The 24,602-nt window shown below is 38.6% G+C and overlaps 1 protein-coding gene across 1 annotated transcript in view; it reads right to left on the minus strand.

The window, feature by feature from the left end:
• The window catches only part of LOC124289391, a 92,477-nt gene that overhangs the window by 23,452 nt on the left and 44,423 nt on the right, over positions 1–24,602 (minus strand). Inside the window, exons 3-6 of the mRNA XM_046726013.1 lie at positions 20,713–22,719; positions 12,539–12,616; positions 8,999–9,085; positions 3,826–4,660 (exon numbers count right to left, since the gene is read on the minus strand). Coding sequence (XP_046581969.1) covers positions 3,826–4,660; positions 8,999–9,085; positions 12,539–12,616; positions 20,713–22,687 — 2,975 coding nt within the window. The 5' untranslated portion in view covers positions 22,688–22,719. The remainder of the gene's footprint in view (positions 1–3,825; positions 4,661–8,998; positions 9,086–12,538; positions 12,617–20,712; positions 22,720–24,602) is intronic.

The raw sequence follows: 24,602 nt of genomic DNA on the forward strand, positions 1-24,602 counted from the left end.
CTATAAACAGACACAAAATAAATGATAAATGTCACTACACATGTCTGGATATGGAGTTGATATACACCGTATTCACCATGATAACACCCAGGAAGGTTGAACTGTTCGTTCAAGCTACCTGCCCTCATTCTCTTGGTTTAAATTTCTCTTCTCCAAAACATTTTGAACACGTAAAGGATAGATTTAACTTTCCCAAAAGACACCAATCACTTTATTTTTCCAGTCTGTTCACTATGCGATAAAGTCAGAACTAGGTCAGAACCAGGGCCTTTTTCAGAAAGCTATCGTAGCGCTACAACTGTCGCAAGTCTATGTTACAGTATAGGAGGTACGACAGTCACAGCGCTATGACAGATTTGTGAAACAGGGCCCTGCTGACTGATCCAGAAATATTTAATTGATTTTTTTTCATACCAATCGGAGATAAACCTCCTGTAAAGTACTAAAACATGATTCTGATGACTGGGTCAGAACCTACAGACAAATCCTGAAATATGCCATTGATTTCTTCATCCGAAGCAGAGTTACACCTCCTTTAACATACTAAAATTTGGATCTAATGACTGGCTCAGAACCTGATGTCAGATCAAGAAACATTTAATGGATTTTTTTCTGCCCTCTAAGAGTTACCTCCCTTCTAATGTACCAAAATGAAGATCTGATGCCAAGGTCGGAAACTGATGCTACAGATGGATAAATTTTGTTGAAAAGTCATCTAGATGCTACTATGTTGAATACGGTTGCTACAGGTGACTATATAACATCTACTGCTACAAATAAAATAGAACAGAACAATGTTCTCAAAAAGTTCAAAACTAACCAATACTAAATACAGTTTCCCTGAGAACTAGGAACAGACAGGTACAGGTAACAGGACCCTACCATGACAACCACATACATAGACATATTGTGTACAGATACAGTGGATAGATGTATATAGATATATTTATTACTATCATGCAGTTTAGTATTAATTTCTCTAATAATCTAATGTTAAAAAGTAGGATATAGAATTTGTAATCAAAGCTTGGAAGTTTTGATGAATGCAGCACGAAACGGGGTTGTCGAATTACTTCATCACTATCAGGTCAGTTCCAGCTGTTCTTCAACTACATGACAGAGTTGGTTAACAAATAAAGACTTGAATTTACAACATGTTATAATACTGTCTTTTTCAACTAATACCTTGCCATTTTTCAAATAACGTCTTAAAATGTTTCTATAATCTAATTTCTTCATTAATTCAATTACACAGAAATTTACTCCTTTTGAAGTAAAATTGAACAAGATTTTTATAACATATTTGAACAATTTGATCACCACCAGTTTGTTCTTTGATTTGCTTACAATAAAGTATCCATGCTGTTAAGCTGGTATATACACATAGGTATATAAAAGTACATAATTAATTCTTAATAACCTGGATTAATTGATGTACACAAGAACAGACTTTTTAGTATTTGGTTTAAACTTTTTAAATTCTATCAGTAGATTGAATTTTCTTTTAATTTAAGAATCATTTCAAATCATATGAATATTTGTTTTTCTTCAAAACATTATTTGAATAAGTTGTCATGTGCGCTGCATCAGTTAAGCTGACCTTGTCATTTCTAAAATACCTATTGTATTTTTGTTACCATACCAACCAAAATACACATCAACTATTTGCAGTTTATGTTCCTGGTAACCAATCATCTGAGGTAATGACATATAAGACTAATGATTTTATACAACACTGTTGCAATTTTGTGTTTGGTTTCTCTTCAAAAGGGCTAATGATGGACAATCAATAATTAGTGAGGCATACAATTTATTGGATAATTGTCGACTCTGTTGACTCTTAAAAGTTGTTGTGCAGATGACATTACTTGGGGACTGTGTCAAAAACTACATATCATTTCCACATCAAATTCATCATGCTAGTGTCTTATGTCATGTATATTGTCACAACTATCTGTGATCATCTAATCCATGCTTTGAGGAAAGTAGCATTCGCAGGTGACAAAGAGCAATCTAATGAAAACAACTGGTAGGAAATGGTATGGGATGTTTTTGACATGGTCCCTAATAGAGACTTTCAGCTATTGGCTACTTCTAACTGGGTGAAAGATATATGCAGTGGGTCTGGTAATATACAGGGTCTGCATTTGGCAGATATTTCACACACCATGATGACGACTATTACCCAAACATATTCCCCCATCCTTTATAGAATACGTTTATATCACATAAACTAATCTAAAACATATCTGTTCTTTAATGAAATAATAATCAACATTCAAAAGCTGATCTATACCCTAAACAAATACACACTCACTGAGAAGATTGAAATATATTTAAGAACTAATATCTTTCCAGAATTCAAAATTTGAAAATCACCCAAATCCACACTAATACAATATTCTTATATTTCTCAACAAAAAGAAAATTAACTAAGCTTTTAGTTATGTGGATACCACATCAGACAAAAGCATATTTTAATGGAAAAACTAAACTCTATACTAAAAACCGTTATATACCACTCTCATATATTGTGTTTATACACTGCAAAATGCCAGCCAGTAAAATTGCAAGTCCATCTAACTACGCGCACAATGTTACATCTGGCACAGTAAGATGTATATTGTTTGTGGCCATACTCCAGCATATGTGTGTGCTCCACAATACATGAATACATTCACATACAACTCACTGTCAAATATTCTTCGCTGAAACAATTATCTTTGATTCAGACTCGAGTGTAAGAAATCAGTTACATTATCTCTAAGTTCAACAAGCTGTATGGCGATATTTAATTCGATGGTATCATAACCTGTTTGATTCAGTTGTCTAAAATTTCAATATCTTTCAGGAATCTGTACATTTTCAACGTTTTACTTCACAAAGACTCTTAACTGATGCTATATCTTTAGGGCATCTCGAAACCCATGTGTTTGATGAGTTTCTATTTTGGGTGAAAGAGTTCGGTTCCATTTTAAGCAAATATTCCTGCAGTCACAGCAGGCTTCAGCACTTTTACCAATGTCCAGAATCAAGCCTGGTCTTTTGGTGTGAGCAAATGCTTAACCACTAATTCTCAAACGTTTGAAACTTATTGGTTACGTCAAGTCAGAACCTGCTTTCAGGCAATACAAATATGTCATAGTTGTCACCCAAACACTGCCAACATGTGTCTGTTGATAACACCTTAAACAAGACCAATAGACCAACTCAGCCAATAACATGCTTTATGATTGATGGCGCTCGATGAGTACATAAATTTGGTACAAGATATAATTCCATGGTTCTGTTCCACAAAACAAACAATTGTAAGGCAATGTTATATTATGGGAATTACGATCACCTTAGCACTATGATCGCCTGGTGGAGAGTTACGATCACCTTAGCACTATGAGCGCCTTGTGGAGAGTTATGATCACCTTAGCACTATGATTGCCTGGTGGAGAGTTACGATCACCTTAGCACTATGATTGCCTTGTGGAGAGTTACGATCACCTTAATGATCGCCTTGTGGAGAGTTACTATCACCTTAGCACTATGATTGCCTGGGGGAGAGTTACGATCACCTTAGCACTATGATTGCCTTGTGGAGAGTTACGATCACCTTAGCACTATGAGCGCCTGGTGGAGAGTTACGATCACCTTAGCACTATGATCGCCTTGTGGAACAGGGCTCAGATAATACCAACTTAGGTCCTCACCAAACATTCCAAAAGATTTCAAAGAATATAAGACCCAATCTAGTTAAAAAATAATAATAATATGATTTGTATTATTTGTGAATGACTACAGATAGTGTCAGGCTGGACTAAAGCTGGAGCTCACCTGGCAATGTTGGACTTCATGATTGTGGTGCCCTCCTCTGTGATGCTGGTGTCGTCCCCGACGCTGGTTTCCGAGGACTTCTCTATAGGCGAGGTCTCTTCAGGGGAATCCCAGTAAGGCTGAAGAGTCAATGGTGGAGGTTTGCTGGACTTGGGTCTGGCGCCTTGACCCGCTCCACCAATGGCTCCACCTGTTGGTGAGGTTTGGGGTTCAGATTTAACTGTTGCTGTTTCCTGAGCTTCTCGCGATTGCTGTAAACTTCGTTTCTGAGCTTCCAGGTAGATGGCTGTGGAGATGTCATGTGACAAACCTTTCATCACCTCCCATTCATGAAGCTTCCGAGCGAAGTCTGCGGTGACCTTGTACTCTGCCATTGGACTAATGATGGGGTTCCGGAAAGATGATTCATCCGACTGGCTTAGCCTTCCCTTCATCTTTTCCAACTTGGCCTCCCGCTCTAATGCTCGGAGCCTCTCTTTCTCAAGCCTCATCTTCTCTTTCTCGAGCTTGACCTGTTCACGTTCCACCTTTTGCAGGTCTCGCTCGCGTTGCTTCTCCATTTTTTCCTTTTCCTTTTCTTCTCGGGACTTTTTACTTTTCTGACGTTCGTCTTTCCGACTCTTACTTCCCTTTCTCTCTATCTCAGGACTTCCTTCTTTCGTTTCTCGGCGATATTTAATTCGCTCCCACTCTTGAAGTTTGCGACTGAAACTTTCGGTTATTTTTCGCTGGAGGTCATCCACATTAACAGACGGACTGACATCGGCTGGGGTGATGTCATCAACTGATTCCTCCCCAGAGCTGTCCCGACTGTGTGGTCGATGTGGAGATGAACCTGTAACAAAAGTCGGAAACTCTGAAAACTACATCCAAGTTGAATACCGATAGTTGTCATACGATGTCTATCCTGAAAAGAAGGAAAATATATGAAACTATCATGTGAAGTACACAAATATATATTCAGTCCAAGAGCCAGCAGTAACAGCTACACCAGACAAACACTTTCTCAGTTCACCCTCAGTTTTGCCATTTAGGAGAGACTGTTCAACTTTTAATTATTGATCTATTTGTTTTTTTCATTTAGTTTCAGGAGAAATTGTAAAAGACATTTTCCAGATAAAGTATCTGTTTTCACCAGGGTGGAGCACCTTCGAGATATGCTTGGTTCCCTGATCAGAGAACCTTAACAGTGTTACAGAGATAGGACGAGGATGGATTTTGTGTCTATCTCTCTCCTGTATTTCAAATCACACTCGTGAGCACCTGTTATCAGAGGAATTCCAAAAATGCTTCTAAGCAACTAGTAAGCCCTCAAGAGTTCTTGAAAACAACATGGTAACACAACACAACCATAGCACCTTCTTGAATTTAGTTATGTAAACACTGTTCCAAAGTCCCATATTTTTTTGTATTTCTTATGATCAAAGATAAAGCAAAACAATCAAAATTCCAAACACCAGATTCCTTGAATCAACTTGACTCTGCTTCGACACCACATTGACTCAACCTCGAATCTACTTTGACTTTACCTTGAATCAACCTTGAATGTACCTTGAATCACAAAAAGAATTCAATGGAATCCACAAGCTGGAGAATATTCTTGGTTCTTCCAGAGACCACAGTGTACAAAGTGATAATGTCAGTCCACAAGGCCCCACCTCATCCAGAGAAACATGCAACTGGCTGTAAATGCCTCAATGTCTGATTACTCCGTCCAATGGCAACCACACTTGGAAAACAAATATTTGAAATGTTTCCAGGAGCAAGACTGAAGGATGATGGCGAAGGCTTGCACTTTGTTCCTTCCTCATTAACACACTGTGTTCTTATCTCCGACTGCCTCACTACAATCTGTTTCCAGTTCACAGACGCATCAAGCTTACTCTCTACCCCAGACAAGTCGACATGTTCCCATGTGTACATTTAAAAACATTGCCAATTTCCATGTCCAATTTTATGCCATACCCTGCACTAGTAAATCAGCTTACCCAACCTCCGTACGTTGGTAATGAATGTACACCCTGCACCTGCGTTTAAAGTCTTAATTAAGAACACGTACATATATCTTAATCAAATTATTTGGTTTTCAACCATAAACATGTTTATTATTTCCGTCAGTTTGAATACCTGCCAGGCATGATAGTGAGCAAGGGATATAACTATATCTGAAAAGTTGATAAGCTTCCCCGTCGTAAACTGTAAACAAACTCCTCACCACGATTTAACATTGATCCAACGGAGTTCCTGTTGAAAAGTTTATTGCTTACAACACAACAAGAAGGAAGGCCTCAAATTACTGTTTTCGCAAACATAACAAGGTCATTAACTGAAGGTCAGTGACACCCAGAAAAGTATACAGCAACGTTGTGAGATAATTCTTCAGGCATGATCAGATAATTCATAACAGACATTTCCTGGCTTAATAAAATACACCATCATGAGACCTTCTACCAAGAAACTCACTGGAATGATACTGTCCTGCACATTACTGCAAAACCTTGGGAAGACAATTTATCAAAAAGAATCTACAAAATAAAATGTCCATGAAGCTGCATACCAAATCTAAAATAGGGGCGGTGGGGTAGCCTAGTGGTTAAAGGGGTTTCTCGTCATGCCAAAGACCAGGGTTCAGTTCCCCACAAGGGTACCATGTGAGAAGCAAATATCTGGTGTCCCCAGCCATGATATTGCTGGAATATTGGTAAAAGCAGCATAAACTAAATTCCTCATGATATTGCTGGAATATTGGTAAAAGCAGCGTAAACTAAATTCACTCACTCACTCAGTGAAATAAAATTGAGTGAGGATGGTTTTATGCTGCTTTTAGCAATATTCCAGCAATATCATGGCTGGGGACACTAGATATGGACTTCACACATTGTACCCATGGGAGGAATCGAACCTGCTTTAACCACTAGGCTACCCCATCGCCCCTCACTGAAATAAACACTAAAACATTTACTGACTGACTGAGTTTGGTTTTACGCCGCTTTTAGCAATATTCCAGCAACATCACGGCAGGGGACACCAGAAATGGGCTTCACACATTGTACCCATGTGGGGATTCGAACCCGGGTCTTCGGTGACGAAACACTTAAACATTTACGCTTTAACCATTAGGCTACCCCACCGCCCCCGAAAACATTTAAAAGACAGAAAGTATTGTGTTCCAAACGATTTCATAGGCCAAATGTTAGTTACATTGATGAAGTGGACACCTTCATTTAAGCAACAAAAAAACACAAATGGACAGAACAAAAAAATCACTGCCATTACCTGTCAGGGAAAAAAAATCAATATACTATTTTTTATTTCCATCTAAATAAACTTCACAATATGAGACTGCACTGATCACATCCAGCTGAGTGTCTGGGAACACAATATCAAATTGATGTGTTTTTGGCGGGCACAGAGGCAGCAGGCTGTTAATTGCCTGCTGCGATGACCAGTTATGATCGGTACAGAGCAAGTCAATCTCCATTATTGTTCGTATAGTGGAGTCTTCAAAGATGTTGCAATGTGGTTCATAGAGTGAAGAGTTCATAATGTGTGCAAATAGGTCTGGCGGGATCGGTCTAATAATTGTTGTGGGTCTCACATGCACCCAGTCATTACTGACTGCAGCTTTATTTACACCACTTGCACTCAGTGTTCATATATTACTGGAATCAAATTTAGCTTGACGTGTCCTTACTGAAAACATTTGGATTAATAATCTTGTTTAATGTAGCTTCTATTAGATTATTGACAAATCATCAAATTTATGGAATCACATAGTTGCTTTTTCAAGCTATTAATTGAACCTATTTCATCATAAGAACAGAAATATCATTAACGGACCACAAGTACCTAACACATTGACTCCCCAGCTACCAGTATTGATTCAAAGAACTTCCCATGATGCATTTCAAAAACCTTATCTGAGATGAATGTCATATATATGTCCCAAATCAGTGAATCCATATATCAATGGGACAAGACCTATTTCAATGGTTATTTAAGGATGAAGCTGCTATAATTTGGCAAAAGCAAAATAGATTACTTCACATTTTTTGTTTCACAGATTTATCTTCTTAAAATTCCTGTTTAAAATATTGTTTCAAATGCCTTTTTAGAAAAAATTGTTATAAATCAAACAGAAAAGATGTTTTCAGTTCCCATTCCCACTTCTGACACTGGCTTCATGAAAGTCTGTAACACCAACTCCTGAACTTGTTGGGCCTGATGAGTACATATTGATTGCTCCATCTGGCCACAATAAGGACTGTGGCAGGAATTTCCCAGCTGTGTTAAACCCACATCCACTACCATCATTACTGAATCAAACAGATAGTTGCTCGTGGAAATTTGGTATTTTCCCCCTCTGGCTGAAGTCTCCAGGATGTTGGCGCGTATCTTCGTATCTTCCGTGTCTGTAGCTCATGTTTATCAATTGGTGTCATTATTTTTATGATATCAACTGTCAAACCCTGCATAGATGACTGATGTGATCTTCTATCAGTAGGCATCAGACAACCGATATCATTCCTATGCATAAGCATTAAATACTGATAACAATATGTCTATCATTGCAGTTCATGTTTACTAAAACTGATGGAAATAGCTCTAACAAAGGCAAATCATTATTAAAGAAAAGAAACCTCTATTCTGAAATATTTTATTTTAAGATTTCTTTCAATGGGAATTTTTATGTCACATCAGCCAACAGCAATTAGATCAAGTAAATATATGATACATACATGGATTAATAATGTCTTTATTGCTACTGCAAACAAGTTCTATATGCATACATGCCCTCCATACATAGTACTCCAACTTCTAAATACCTCTCAAAGACGCAATTAGAATTTCTTAAACTCCTAGAACTTAACTCAAAGTAGTATATTACAGTTTCAGACTAAACAAGGCCAAACAGAAATTCAGAGTTTATACACCCATGTTTCACTTGTCTTTACCTTACTAACAAATATTTACCAGAAAAAACATCAACTGTACGCAGATACAGAAGACGTACCAATATATTTTCATAAAATGAAATGAAGATAATAAAAACCCTGGTGTTTTACAATTAATCTATCAAAAAGCTGAAATATGAAATATACATGCAAACTGGAAACATGTTTGATTTTGATAAAGTTCAATTTTATCGCTACTTATACAAGAAGCAACTCACCTCTAACTTTGCTTCTGTCCGTAACCGTGGAATCCAGGGATAGAAAGGAACTGTCTGGGGTAGTGACGCTGCTCTCCTCCATAACTGCTGTAAAGCAAGTACAACAATCACCACTTGTCATCAATACACCGTATGGTTCCTCAGATATGCCATAGCCTCATCACACACCGATTACGACTGTCAATATTTTTTCCGTCTCTTTTCCTTATCATGCAGTTGTCTGTAGAAATGCAAGTGTTTATAATGCCAAGGAAAAACTTTGACGAAAAACTGGCAAGTGTTCTTCAAAAGCATCCAGATTGAGAGCAATCTGCTTCTGAGGCAAAGAATTACAGAACATCTCAGTACTAGAAACAGGATGAAATACCAATCAGAACTTTAGGAAGCAATTTCCATCATCTGCTCGGCATAAACTTCCATTTCCTGCGACAAGGAGGGGGGGTTTAAACAGAGAATCGGGTAGTCCATTTTGTAGCTTCTAAGGCAGATGATACTCGGCTCAATTGGTTTTCAATTACTTAAGTCTAATCAGGTACCGGGCTGAGCCAGCTCCATGATGCACCAGCATTTGTGGACATGGATTTCAGGGGACGGTGTACGACAGAGCGAGCACTAAGCCTATCCCAGTGGCCACAAATCAATTCTCGCGAAATGTGGATTGTAGTTTGGTGGCTGTGTGGCCAATGATACTGCTCCTGGACATACAGCTGTCCACAATCAAACGTATTTAATACAGATAAAAAATCCATTCTATTATGAAAAGTGGGAATGGAAATGATCTGTGAGTGACGTTTCATCAGGGAATCCCAATTGTATAGGAAAATGTACTCTGGAGGAGACTGTTAATGATATCAGGAAGGAGGACTTGAGACGCAACGGAACTTTCATACCCTGGCTACAGGTTACAGTTTCCTAGGCAAACATCCTCAGTAGCATCACTTATTGTGTATTGTGTACCACAAGTTGCCAGCTCTTCTGCGTAGGAGAGAAACCAGTGACTTGTTCTGTCTCAAATGAAACCTTTTGAGGGAATATTTTTTTAATGATCTTTACAAAAGAAAACTATTTTTATAGTGATTTTGGGGAATTGCAACCAGATTTCCTTTTTGTCATTTTTTTAAAACCCAGTAATGCCGGTTTTACAGGATTTACAGAACAGCGACTAAAATTACCATATGCTTTCACTGTACTGACCATGGTATTGGAGTCTCCTGAGCGGAGATATTGGCATTCATTCTACTGGTGTATTTTAACTCACTGTTAATGGTATTCACAGTATTGTACAGTTATAAAAGACTCAAAGGGATCACTAATTTCAGGTCGTTTTTCGCATTTCACCTAAAATGCAGAGCAAGTAGCCAGAGAAATATACACTGTTCATTATATCCTTGAGGATGTTACATGCATGTTAATTATAAATAAAATTTACTGCATTGGTATTCACTATACTAAGGTATTGGTATGTTGTTTACTGGGATATCATAATTTTCTGTACTCAGGTATTCTTAGTCAACATACTGGATATCAGTATTTCTGTACTAAGGTATTGGTATTCACTATACTGGGGTATCAGTTTTTCTGTACTAAGGTATTGGTATTCCCTATACCGGGGTATCAGTATTTCTGTACTGAGGTATTGGTATTCACTATACTGGGGTATCAGTATTTTGTGTACTGACATACTGCTATGAATTTTCTGGGGTACAGAAGTATTGCTATTCACTGTACTGGGGTACTGGTATTCACTGTACAGAAGAGGTAATGGTATTTGCTGTACAGAAGTATTGCCATTCACTGTACTGGGGTATTGGTATTGACTGTACAGAAGAGGTACTGGTATTGACTGTACAGAAGAGGTACTGGTATTGACTGTACAGAAGAGGTACTGGTATTGACTGTACAGAAGAGGTACTGGTATTGACTGTACAGAAGAGGTACTGGTATTGACTGTACAGAAGAGGTACTGGTATTGACTGTACAGAAGAGGTACTGGTATTGACTGTACAGAAGAGGTACTGGTATTGACAGAAGAGGTACTGTACAGAAGAGGTACTGGTATTGACTGTACAGAAGAGGTACTGGTATTGACTGTACAGAAGAGGTACTGGTTGACTGGTACAGAAGACTGGTATTGACCCTACAGAAGAGGTACTGGTATTGACTGTACAGAAGAGGTACTGGTATTGACTGTACAGAAGAGGTACTGGTATTGACTGTACAGAAGAGGTACTGGTATTGACTGTACAGAAGAGGTACTGGTATTGACTGTACAGAAGAGGTACTGGTATTGACTGTACAGAAGAGGTACTGGTATTGACCCTACACTGGTCCAGTTGTTACAGGACTGGCCTGATTCAGTGTTCCTCCCACTTCCCCGTGTTCCAGTACAATAGTGGTTTCAGTGACATTTCAATAATGTGTTGAGGGTTTCTTGAAGAAAACGTCAGCTGGACTAACTAGTTTACCTAACTTCAAAGGAATTAAACTTCCTAATGTTTGTAACCTCCAATGTATATAAAGCACCTTTCTGATTAAAATGCCGACTCCCATATAAAAAATCAAAGACGATAGTTTTTGTACAGTTTCCCAATGCTTCTAATAAGACAATATATATTTTTTAGCTTTTCTCCCAATGCTTCTCCAAATGTGAGACAATATATTCTATTGCCTTTCTCCGATGTCTCTGTAAAATCAATAAGAACGTGCCCTGTTGAATCTCAAATAACCCACAGCAAAGAAAAGTGAAATTGTTGGCATCAAACTCCCATTCATTGCCTCTCCAGTACTTCACAACCAACATACAAATGATTCTCTCCACAGTGATGTAGTCGCCCATGGTGTGCTTGCTGTCACAGGCGTTGATGGATAGTTCCCTGTGGGGATTGGGGGTTCTGATCCAGGTCATCAGTACTAGAGACCCATACTTGTGTCAAGAGCTGACAATATCATGATCAGGTTCTCACAATATGTGACCAGGATGTGTGGATATCATTGTAACCTGACAAGCATGTAATAATAATAATAATAATAATAATAATAATATAATAGCATATTTGTACCATGCATATATCCATGACTAAGCTTGCTCAAAGCACAAGCTGATTCTTTTTACCCTGGATAACCCAAGCTGCCTGTTAGGCTAGAAGGTTAATGGTTATATGACTTATCCCACCGGGTACCCATTTTCTTCTGGATGAACAGAGGCAATTTTGAGAAACTCACTTCCCTTAGGTGAAAACCACATGTATCACATGTGCTTTGTTGTGGGGCAGGACTGAAGTCCTAGAAATTCTCAGGACTCAAGCTGCCAAACATGGTCACCCATCCAAGGACTCCAAGGTTGCTTAACTTCAACTGATGTAACCTGAGCTCTATGCACAGGACCACACACCTCCATACATCAACATGTATTTTGACACTCATTCTATCAACCACTGGTTCCTTTTGTCATGAATAAATCAGTAACAGATTGTAATGATAAATCTTAGATATTACCAACCTTGCATAAAACATTCGCTCACCCATTCCCACAATATTTACCTTTCTGTGATGACTTCCTCGTCTTCAACGTCTCCCACTCTTGAAGTTTCTTGATATACTCGTCGGAAACACCCGTTGCTGGAATAACAAGTGGACTATCAAAATAGGAATAGATGAAAACATCTAAACGAGAACATCGCATAGTGCTGTTGCTTCATGATTCTCTTCCTAATCTAGCTGCAATATTGCTAAATACACCATAAAACCAAACACTCGCTCAATAGGCATCAGAAAGTTTGCTAAAAATATCCTGATTACACTAATAAATTCATAATTAATATCCTAAATTCAATTGAACCACATGCACTCACACAGTTTAATTACTCTGCTGGGCAACACATCTCGAGTACTCGCCAGACTAGGCAGTGTATTTATAGAGTTCAAACTATTTTTCTTTCAAGGTATGATATCAGAAAACCATGGTAACATTCTGATAAAACCCTTCTGATTCAAACTTTTATGCAAGCCTTCTACCAGATGCCAGATAAATGCCAGATAAATGTCATATTTCAAAGTTGAACTCAACAAGATTTATCATGCATTGCAAACACATGCACTTCAGACATTCAAAAACCAAATATTTGTTTTAACGAAAAAACTACATGAATGGAATTATTTTGCATATCACTTTTTTGTCTAAAAGCCATGACTTCTTTCAAAAAGGAAATCCAGTTCACTCCATCTGATTAAATACATGTTAACACAATTATTCTTCTATTTGCACTTTCCTAACACTATTTGTTCATAAAACTTTTCACTTGGTTTGATTAAATATCCTAACAGAATTTACCATCATTCTGGCTGAAAAGGTCCAAATGGCATTCAAACATCTCTTTCTTAAACACACAAATCTAATTTTTTATACGTTATTGGAATGTTCAGCCATAAAAAGAAGGAATCAATCAATGTTATCAAAATAGGAAACATTTTTCATTATCTTCCTGAAATTTAATGATGGTTTAGAATGCTAAAATTAAAATGTTATAACTTGCTTTCACCTGTCAAGTCAACAAGACATGTACTTTTATTGGAATACTGTTGAAAGTGGCCTTTAACCAAACTCAGTCACTAAACTAAAATTGTTCTCTCAATCTTGATCTCTAACAACATGTGTAACTTGTGTATGTGTTTAATAAGTGCCCCACTATGGCAAATTTCTAAGTGTCTAGGGCACTTATTACAGCAAATCTGGTAACCTTAAAACCATTTCAAACGTTTCTTCATAGACGGCGACCATCAAAGAAGCATAGATACAGGGATCCCTCAGCTTGCATCTCATCTTGTTTATTTACCCCCAATAATTAGTATCAGTATTGTGAATATCAGTCTCCTGGCTTCAACATGGCCACTGGGTGCAAGCACCTGAAGCTAGTTAAAGGGGGGGTACACCTTGTGTTCATTAGGCTGGGATGCTTTGTTTGATGTAGCTATTTTCTGTTACTATGAACACTTGTCTCCTGCAGCATGATACCAATGAAAGTCAACTTTTGCCTGTCTGCTGAAGTGATGTGTGTATTATATATATACCCATACCACAGTATTGACATATGAGTGAGTGAGTGAGTTGAGTTTTACACCGCACTCAGCAATATTCCAGCTATATGGCGGCGGTCTGTAAATAATCGAGTCTGGACCAGACAATCCAGTGATCAACAGCATGAGCATCGATCTGCGGCAATGGGAACCGATGACATCTGTCAACCAAGCCAGTGAGCCTGACCACCCGATACCGCTAGTCGCCTCTTACGACAAGCATGGGTTACTGAAGATCAATATTCTAACCTGGACCTTCACGGGTCACTTACATATGAATATATTATCATATCAGTGTTTGAACTGTCTAATGAAAAAAAATTATGTTTCTCCCTCCTTGAGTATACTGTATGTTGAAAGGAACGTATATTTTTCAAATGAAATTAAATTTGTCCTTATTAATGTTTAACTTGACAAAACTGAAACAACCTAACTCTCCTAAACCGAGACCATGTTGACTCATTTACAGGTATAGAAATATATGTTTCACAGAGCACTCATAATGATATTTGTGTGTGCCCCTCAAAACTTAAGGGTGCCAATAAGAGTGAATGAGTTCAATTTTATGCCGCTTTTTCAAAGCAATATCACACCAGGAAAAAAACAGAAATGGCTTCACACATTGTGCCCATGTGAAGAATCAAAACCAGGTCTTCAGGTCTTCAGTGTGACGAGCAAACTCTTAACCACTAGGTTACGCCACTGTCAATAAGAATACTTATAATACAAATCATCACAAACAAATATGGTCAGTAAGACAAATATAATGAAGACATTTAAACCGTGAAGTCATTTATAGACACTAACACCTTGATCTTTTCATCAAAAGCTGAGAACAATATTTTCATCTTTTTGTACAATTTAAAAACTAAATCATTGAAAATTGATGCCCTGATCAAAGTGCAATTCCTCTTTTACTTCAGTTATAAAATGGAGACAGTCATCTTTGTTAAACCCTTACCAAACAGCAGCAGAGCATCGGGCTATTCTGCCTGAAAGGGCATTTCAACATGAAGGATGTCAAATTTCTGTCCAGAGGTTCCAAAGCTAGGCACCAGTGTCAAAATGTTAAATGAAGCAGCACTTTGATAAAACCACATTGATTTTTCATAAACACACTAGTGACAGTTTGAATCAGGGAAAATACCCTCAACTGAACTAAACACCTCAGTCCTTCAGAGATCTGAGGAAGCAGCGCTCCCTGTCTTCTTCAATGGGGATGAGGACTCTGATATTGTTCTAGGTTCTGTTCTCTTGAATGGTTCTATACTTTGGGGAATTCAGTTCTTGATTAAAGATATTACGCTTTACACTCAAAGACAGATGTGAAAAAGCATATAATGCTCTTGGGAATGAAAATCACATTCTATTTCACAGGATAAGGTAGAATTAGTCATAAATATCTGACTTATGATGATTGATCTTGATCAGAATGCCACCCTACCCCCTGTGATTCTTAAAATAGAACCTAGATATGCCTCACAATGTCAGCCATGTTGTGTCTTTGCATAAGTAACCGAGTAATGCTGTTTCATGCTGGAGTCAGTATACACCACCCACCAAGAGTAACAATTAAGTAACAATCAGTAACAATTAAGTCAAAATGCCAAGGCCTAAAGCAAACATTCGGAAATACAAAAGAAGTCTTGGATAGTTTGATAAATATCCCCAGATAAAGTTGTGGTATGTTAGTTTCTTATTTCACGCTGCACTCAACAATATTTCAGCAACATGACTGCAGGCTGTAAACAATCAAGTCTGGACCAGACAATCAGTAAGTGAGAAAATGATACGTTATCATACAGTGAGGTCTATGTCACTTTTATTGGCAGAATAGAGTAATGATCCCCTACACCATTCCATGATTTCACAGTAATGACCAGATCAGTCAATGTAGCCATCTTATCCCTATTTAATTGGTTGAAACACATCTCATCTCATCTTGTCCTTGAATTCCCTCCTTGGATCTATTCTGTCCAGGGAATCCCTTGGAGGACTTATTCTGTCCTTGAATTGCCTCCTTGGATCTATTCTGTCCAGGGAATCCCTTGGAGGACTTATTCTGTCCTTGAATTCCCTCCTTGGATCTATTCTGTCCAGGGAATCCCTTGGAGGACTTATTCTGTCCTTGAGGACTTATTCTGTCCTTGAATTGCCTCCTTGGATCTATTCTGTCCAGGGAATCCCTTGGAGGACTTATTCTGTCCTTGAATTCCCTCCTTGGATCTATTCTGTCCAGGGAATCCCTTTGAGGACTTATACTGTCCTTGAATTGCCTTCTGGATCTATTCCGCCTATGAATATCTTTGTCCACCAATTCTGCCCTTGAACTCCCCTTGGATTTTATTGTTTGGTATGTTTTTATGCATATGTCAATCAATATTCTGTTTTCCTTGATTTCCTGTCGTAACATTAGGAAGTGTTTGCAAGAGCATCTATATCCAGAGGGCTCCAGAAATAATTATAAATTGCCATTCATTTCCAGTCTGATACCATAGCTCAGGGTTGGTTGGTTGGCTTGTTGTTTAACACCACACTCAGGATTATTCAAGCTATATGGTGTCAGTCTGTAAATAATTGAGTCTGGGCCAGACAATCCAGTGATCAACATCATGAGCATCGATATACACAATTAGGATATGATGACATGTATCAGCCAAGTCAGAGAGCCTATTCAATTTCTGAATCGTAACCTTATATTATGAATCATTTCATGACTTCTAAGAGGGCCCTTTAGGCACTGGGAACTTGTCTTGACCATGATTCCCTTACATGGAATTTTTACCCCTGGCACCAAACAACATTTGCAGTTTGTTGGCGATGGACATGTAAGTTCACTTTCAGCAGAATACAAGAATACTGCTTCACAATTTCGTCTATTTTCACAACTATAGAAATCTATGAGGTGGGGTTTAACATCACAAAATTATTTTACTTAAGAGTAAAGTATGTGGTGTATTGTACGAGTCAGTTTAACAGTGACAACCCACTGATCTATATGCAGCAGTTTACCATGGACACCCGACACATTATACTCAGAGCCAGCCGGTATTTCCATTATCCACTTATTGCCAAATGCGACCCGTGAAGATCCGGGTTAGAATGGGTTTTCAGCAACCCATGCTTTTGGAAAGAGGCAACTAATGGGATCGGGTTCGCTGACTCAGTTGATGCATGCCCCAACTGCATATATTAATGCTCATGATGTCAATCACAGGATTTTCTGGTCCCGACTCGATTATATACCGACAGTGTCATATAGCGAGGGTGTCATTAAACAACAGGCAACCACTGAGTACTGTCAGGTAAGGTAACAAGTACCATCTTCTTACTATTGTCGGGGCGGTGGGGTAGCCTAGTGGTTAAAGCGTTCACTCGTCACGCCAAAGATCCGGGTTCGAATCCCCACATGGGTACATTGTGTGAAGCTCATTTCTGGTGTCCCACGCCGTGATATTGCTGGAATATTGCTAAAAGCGACGTAAAACCAAACTCACTCACTCTTAATATTGTCTGATTTATGCTGCCTAGGATTGAAAGTAGACCATCCAATCTGGGCAAACACTCTCTCCACTGCACCTTGGAGGTAGTTTCACGGTAATGAAGAGGTGAACAAGTAAGTATAGAAGTCCCACAGTAGCCAGTCTACACAACAGTAAGATGTCTCAACTTCCTGCTGTTTTTTGGCATGGTGGTCAATTTCCTGCCTCATAAAAATGTAGTTGTCCATGCCCAGTTAGCTTTTAATGGGCATTCATCACAGTTGGTCTTTGATGTTGGTGAAGATCTTCGAAGAAACACCTGTGACGCAAATCTGCCATAGATTTGGTAAACTGAAAACAACACCCATTTGTCTCAGCACTTCAGGAATGTAGGGTAACTACCACACCATGAACAATTCATACTCCATCTTCAGCTGCTGGAACATGCAATAGCATTGTAGGAAATGGCTAAACAGGAGTTTTACAACACGAAGCATCAAATCGAATGACTTGGAAGTCTACACAAAATGCTAACAAGGTTTTTCTTCCTTCCTGAATGACCTGACATGTTAAGATTGCTGCATCCCCACCCAAAAACGGTAGAAGTTTTAAAAAACAAGATGGCCGCCCCCATGCTCCTGACAAGAACACCACTTTTTGTTTTCAGTAAAAGGACACTTTTAATTAGATATATTACAAGGTTAAGGAAGAATTTGTTTGGTGATTCACCAATAGAGATGTTCGAGTGACAAATTTACATATCGTCAGCAGACTTTTCTAACAGGAAGAACTGTGGCCTTAGTAGTGATGCAGAAAAACTGATCATAACTGTAAATGGATAAAGGAATGTGATAAACACAGGTATCAAAGTAAACTATATAATTCCTCCCTTTACAAAACCCTATATTTCTCTTTTCATGGTCAGATGGTTAGATATTGGACACTAACATATGAATCCACATTCCACTAAAATTCAAACTAACGAAAAAGTCAATTTCGAGTAACCATAGTTAATATTTTTCAACATGTGATAAACATGTAACATAAATATTTTTTTAATTATCTGTGAGCCACATTACTCTTCTTAATAACTCATCCTATTAATGAAAGTCAGTTATATAAAGTGCACACACATCACAGCTCAATCACTTCTTTCAATAAACGGTCAAATAAGAGCAAATATAAATGGCAGTTTAATTTAATACAGACCTCTAAAATCAAACTCATAAGTGCATGAATGAAATAAAAATTTTGCAAAATATTCCTTCATATAATACTAATTTTAAATGGTGGATTACATCCTCTGCCATACACCTGCTGTTTGGCATCCCAGGTTTGAAGTGCCTATAGGCTATCATTTTGATAAATCTCCACATTAGATTACAGCACTGCACTCAAGTCACCAGCACACTTCTTCCCTTAAAGAATACACATCCTCTACATGCTTCATTGAAAATTGATCAAAGTCATCCCGTTTCCAGCGTCTTTGAACATCCCAAAGCTGAAGGCGAAATCTGCATCAAAGACGCTTCTAGCCTTAAATACATGAGATTGCGACACCACTTTGTTCTCTGCAGAGCTGTGTGGTTTCCAGGAAGTGAGGGACTTTCTATACAAGGTTTTATTAAATAGGGGATGATACACTTCTACCAAGAAATGAGAAAACTACAATTTCATCAGATACTTCCCATAATAACTTTCAACCAGCAGGCTCCAACATTTTGTCAGTTTGAGAGTATCTTTGTTCAACGGTGAGGAGCATCTGGGTATTGATTTTGGAAATGCTGGCTCTTCATAGAGAGAATTAAATGGGTATGTTATTATCAAATAACATGGGCAAAGTCACCTCTGGTATTCAATCAGGTAGTGTATTTCCTTATTCGAAGAGAATAAGAATAACAAAATAATCTAAGGTTCCAATGAGCTGTAGACCTTTTTAGCATTCAATCAAATTTCTTTCACATAAGGGGCAGTTGGGTAGCCTAGTGATTAAAGTGTCCGGTTGTCACACCGATGAGCTAGGTTTGATTCCCCAAATGGCTGCAATGTGTGAAGCCATTTCTGGTGTCCTCGCTGTGATATTGCTGGAATACTGCTACAAGCAGCATAAACCCATGCTCACTCACTCTGTCATAATTCTTAAGACATAATATATTTTTATACCATTCTTTTTGTGAGCTTCTGAGCAGTATTATAAGCATGAACTATTTAAATCATCTCCATACAGCATATCAACTGAACCATTAATGCCAAAGAGGTTTCATCTTCTTGTTTCACAGACTAGCTAGAGTGCATTGCCAAAATATTAAGGAACCTATATCCATTTCAAGTCAAATGATATCATGTGTGGTCTGAGTAAAGATATGACAACTTTAAAACAAAAACTTCCATGCGTTTAAGTACGGAAATGTGATTTAAAACAGGAAGTCCCAAGTTAAATGAGAAAGTTATATGCACTGGTGTGTTAATGATATTGCATTGGGTTTAAAGACATCAATCACTTCAAGGTTAAGAAAAAAATTAATACACATTAAATATTTGTGAGTGTATAACCTTTAGAGGTCCATAGAGTCCTTTGATAGAGTTCAGTTTAACTATAAATCTACAGTATATACTGCAGATTGTAAGTAGGTCACCATGACCTATTTTTGTTGAGATTGCCATCAATTACACTGGAGGATCCAGGGGGCTATATATTTGCCAGACTTATTGCAAAATGGATGAACTGAGGTAAACAAAAAACCATCTTTGTGGTTCTGGTTAGACCTACTCATAGCAACTGCATGCAAACAATAAATATTCTCTAAGGCCAGACCAATTTTATTTCTTGTTTTACGGATATTTGTCCTCAGAAAACCTAAAGACAGGAGGGGAAAAAAATTAAAATAAAATCACCAGTTTAAGTAATATTCCTTCTAAATATTAAAAGTATTTTGCTTCTGGCAATTTATGAAGTGTATATGGGGCAAAAAAAACAATCCAAAAAAAGGTTTTCTTGTAAGTTTAGATTTTTGGCCAATAAAAACATAAGGATTTTATTTTTTGAGCAGGGAAAATGAATTTTTATTTTTCTTCTTATTCTTTAAATAATACAACTGACGGATCCGTAAAAGAAGAAATGAAATTGGTCTGGCCTAATAAAGAATTTGCCATCCTTACCTAGCAACGCTGCCATGTCCAATGGACTTCCTGAGGGCAGAGAGGGTCTGGTGGGCGATGTCTTCCCCACACTGAGGGTAGGTGGGGATTCACTACAGCTCTTGGAGCCACGTTGCCGTATCGCTATGGGGGATGTGCGTGGGGTTGAACGACTCATCACACCCTCTCCGAACTGGTCACTACGTAAATGTTCATCAAGTGCTTCCGCGTCTGCTTCGGAACACTCACTCACATCTAAGTCACCTTTCTTCTTTTTCTTTAAACTATCTTTCCTTGTATGAATCATATCCTTCACCCTTCCCCAGGGTGTTTTATGTAACTTCTTAGAGTCCCTATCACTAGATTTAGTTGTGGATGCATCATCATCCTTGAGTGTGGAGTCTGATTCTGTACCTTTGTAGCTGGAGGAGCGTCGTAGTCGCCCAGCATCCGTAGCATCCATGTCCTCATCCTGACTCTCACCAAGAGTCGGACTTGACTGACGCCGAGGAAGTGGGACGACTTTAAGAAATTGCTCCCCTTCTTTCACACTTTTAAGTTCGATAATAGTAGTTACTTCTTCACTCCCATGAGATGCTCCACTTTCTTTGCGACTATCATGTTGTTCAATCCAATCTTGTGGACCCATCCAGATATCTGTTGTAAGATCAAGTTCCCGATCTTCGGTCTGGTTGGGAGATTTGCTTGGACTTGGGGGTTCAGCAGAGGACGTGGATGTCCGCGGATGTCCATCCACATCCAGGCTGCTACTCACCCCTGAGTCCAAGGATCTGCCATCCATGATGCGTTGGCTCGGGGGACTGAGTTCTTGTGGTGAGCCCACAGAGTGATATCTCACATGAGTTCCTTTTCCAAACTTAAAACCTAAATCTTCATAAAGTTTTTGCCCAGTTAAAACTTTTTTAACTCTTGCCCATTTGGAACTCTTTGAGGATTTTGATTTTTGAGATTTGTGCCCAAAAAATCCTCTTGTGCCATCTTTGCCACTCTTTGATTTGGTCAAGCCTCCTTTTCGATGACCATGTTCATCTCTAGTTTCATCCATGATCTCCGATGAAACATCTAAAGACCCTGTTGAAAAACTCCGCTTTTTTAGTGTACCAGGTTTGGGTCTTTTAGGACTCTGATCAGACGATGATTCTCCATAGTCCATACTAGCAGCATCCTCAGCACTGGGCAGGCGGGGCCTGGATCTGTGGCCTCCACCTGAATTTTTCGACTCGGGATCAGTATTAGATTTCCTCAATTTTGGCTTAGCCTTTGAAGGCAATGAGCTATACCCAATGGGTAAAGCTTCTTCTCCGAGTGAAGTTTTGGCTTGGAGCAGGTGCTTTGTGCTCTCAAGGTAGGCACACTTCTTTTTGAGATGTGTGTTCTCGTCCCGAAGCTGTGCAAGCTGTTCCATGAGCCGGACCAGATTGTCCAAGTGATCCAGTCCCACACTTTGCCGCAGTGTGCTTGGGCTCGGGGACCGAGTCTTCCGCGCTTTTGTCGGCAAGGCTTTAAACTGCTCTGTAAGTGATTTTTCTTGTTCTTCCAAAAATTCCATAACATTTGAACTTGTTCTCTTTGGTGGCAGCTCCACAAACTGCACTGTAAGCCTACTGCCAGACTTTTCTGTTTCTTGTAATTCCTCCGTATGTCCGTTAGTTTCGGGCACACCCTGTTCAGGTGTTTCTTTTGTTTCTTCTTCCTCTCCCAGTGGACTTGTGCTTCCACCCACAGTTGATGTAGTAGTAGTAGTTGCTGTTGTTGTTGTTGTCGTTGATGATGATGATGTTGTTGTTGCTGGACCGGTAGTTTCGACGGTTTCATCTTCGGTTACGGTCACTATGCAGGGAACCGTGTCAGGGGGTTTGGTCATGGTAATGTTCTTTCGCTCTAGTTTGACGGCCGGTAGAACTTGGCGTTTTGTGTATTTCACATCTACAACCAAATTATCATTATCTTTCCTGTAGGATGGATCTTCTTCCATCTACTACTTTTACTGATACTGCAAGCCTCAAACTGAAAAGAAAATGAACTTGTGTTAGATATAGCAAGAACGAAATGTATTCCACGAGGGGGACGGTGGGGTAGTCTAGTGGTTAAAGCATTCGCTCGTCACGCTGAAGACCCGGGTTCGAATCCCCACATGGGTACAATGAGTGAAGCCCATTTCTGGTGTCCCCCGTCGTGATATTGCTGGAATATTGCTAAAAGCGGCGTAAAACCAAACTCAGTCAGTCAGTATTCCACAAGGACAAATTTTAGAGACAAGTTACTAGGGGCTATGGTGATCTAAGGTACTGCAATTTGTTGTAAAGAGGTTTGTTCTGATCATAGGTTCTCATCCAGACAGTTACAATAATTATCATCACTATCACAATCTCATGGGCTCCACTACAATGGTAAACAGCGCCATTTGGGCTCTGCTCCCACATAGGGCTGGTGGGGTAGCCTAATGGTTAAAGTGTCTGCTCGTCACACTGAAGAAGTGGGTTTGATTTCTCACATAGGTGCAATGGTGAAGCCCATTTCTGGTGACCCCTGCCATGATGTTACTTTAATATTGCTTAAAGCGGAGTAAAACAATTCTCACTCACTCACTTCTCCAACATAGGATGAAATATTGTTCAATGGTGTAAAACCATGTCAGTCATGGCATTACAAAACAAAAAGTATGTGAAACATCCTAAATTGTGATCTTCATAAAACACTTTACCAAGTTCAGAAAAAAATTAACACATGCATCTAGATATGCATTTCTACTGATCATATTTTCATATTGTATACCTGGACCTAATTATCATGACAAAATATAGTCATTATTTGACTGGGTTTGTTTTTTTCAGCATACTTGTATAAAAAAGAAAATATTTCAGTTATTTCCAATACTAGTTAAAAGATTTCCCCACATGACAAACAACAACAGATAAGATTTATTAGTCCTATTATGCCTTCACTGAAAATGGAGAATGATAGGACTTCTGAAAAGAATAACCTGAATGTCATACTTGAGATTTATATGTTTGACTTGCAGTATAATATAATTTAGTATAACTGTTGCCGATGCACTATAGTGATATAAAACCTGTAAATTTAAAAGAAAACAAAACACCCACTATGTTGGTTCAGAGTAAACTTAATATTTCTTTAGGGGTAGGGTAGTTAAGTGGTTAAAGCACACAGAAATCATTGGGTTTGATTCCAAACATGGTTCCAAAGTGAGAAGTGCCTTACTGACACGAATTGCTGTATATCGTGTAAAGTGGAACAGAAACCATACTGACTAATATTGTTTAAGTTAATGACAAAAATCATTGAATTTGTAAAAGGTATATATACAAACATATTGATATAATATATTGGGTAAGTACTAATAAGTCACAAATAAAATGGCATAAAAACTACCAATAGAATTTTCCTGAGTGATCTGGTTTAAAGTTAAATGTAAAAGTTGTACTCTAAAAATTGACGTAAATTATCTTGAAAGCATTGACGTAAATTATCTTGAAAGCAATCACAAAAGGAAGTGAGAAGACGAACAAAATGACCAACCAACCTGACCCATGGGTCGTAGCTGTTCACATGACTAAGATAACCCACAACAATTCTGACACTGTTCAATAGATTGCCAACCTTTGACATCAAACAGCTGATAAGTACTTTAAACTTACAGGTATGCAGGTATACACTGGCTGCCTGTGACATTTTCTCATTATTTACACCTATTACTGGACAGTAAGAGAGGGACTAGTCTCGCTTCCCTGGCCACGGGCTTCAGTTTCCTTGTTGAGATAATGTGTGATACCTGGTCACATTGTCATACCTCACCTGGACGAACCTCTGCTGGGGTCAGGTGAGGTGACAAGCTCATGAGTCAGGTGTGGGTAAATTCACATGGATGG

Source organism: Haliotis rubra, unplaced genomic scaffold, assembly GCF_003918875.1.
Source record: "Haliotis rubra isolate DU_JTF1 unplaced genomic scaffold, ASM391887v1 Scf44, whole genome shotgun sequence".
Taxonomy (NCBI): Eukaryota; Metazoa; Mollusca; class Gastropoda; order Lepetellida; family Haliotidae; genus Haliotis; species Haliotis rubra.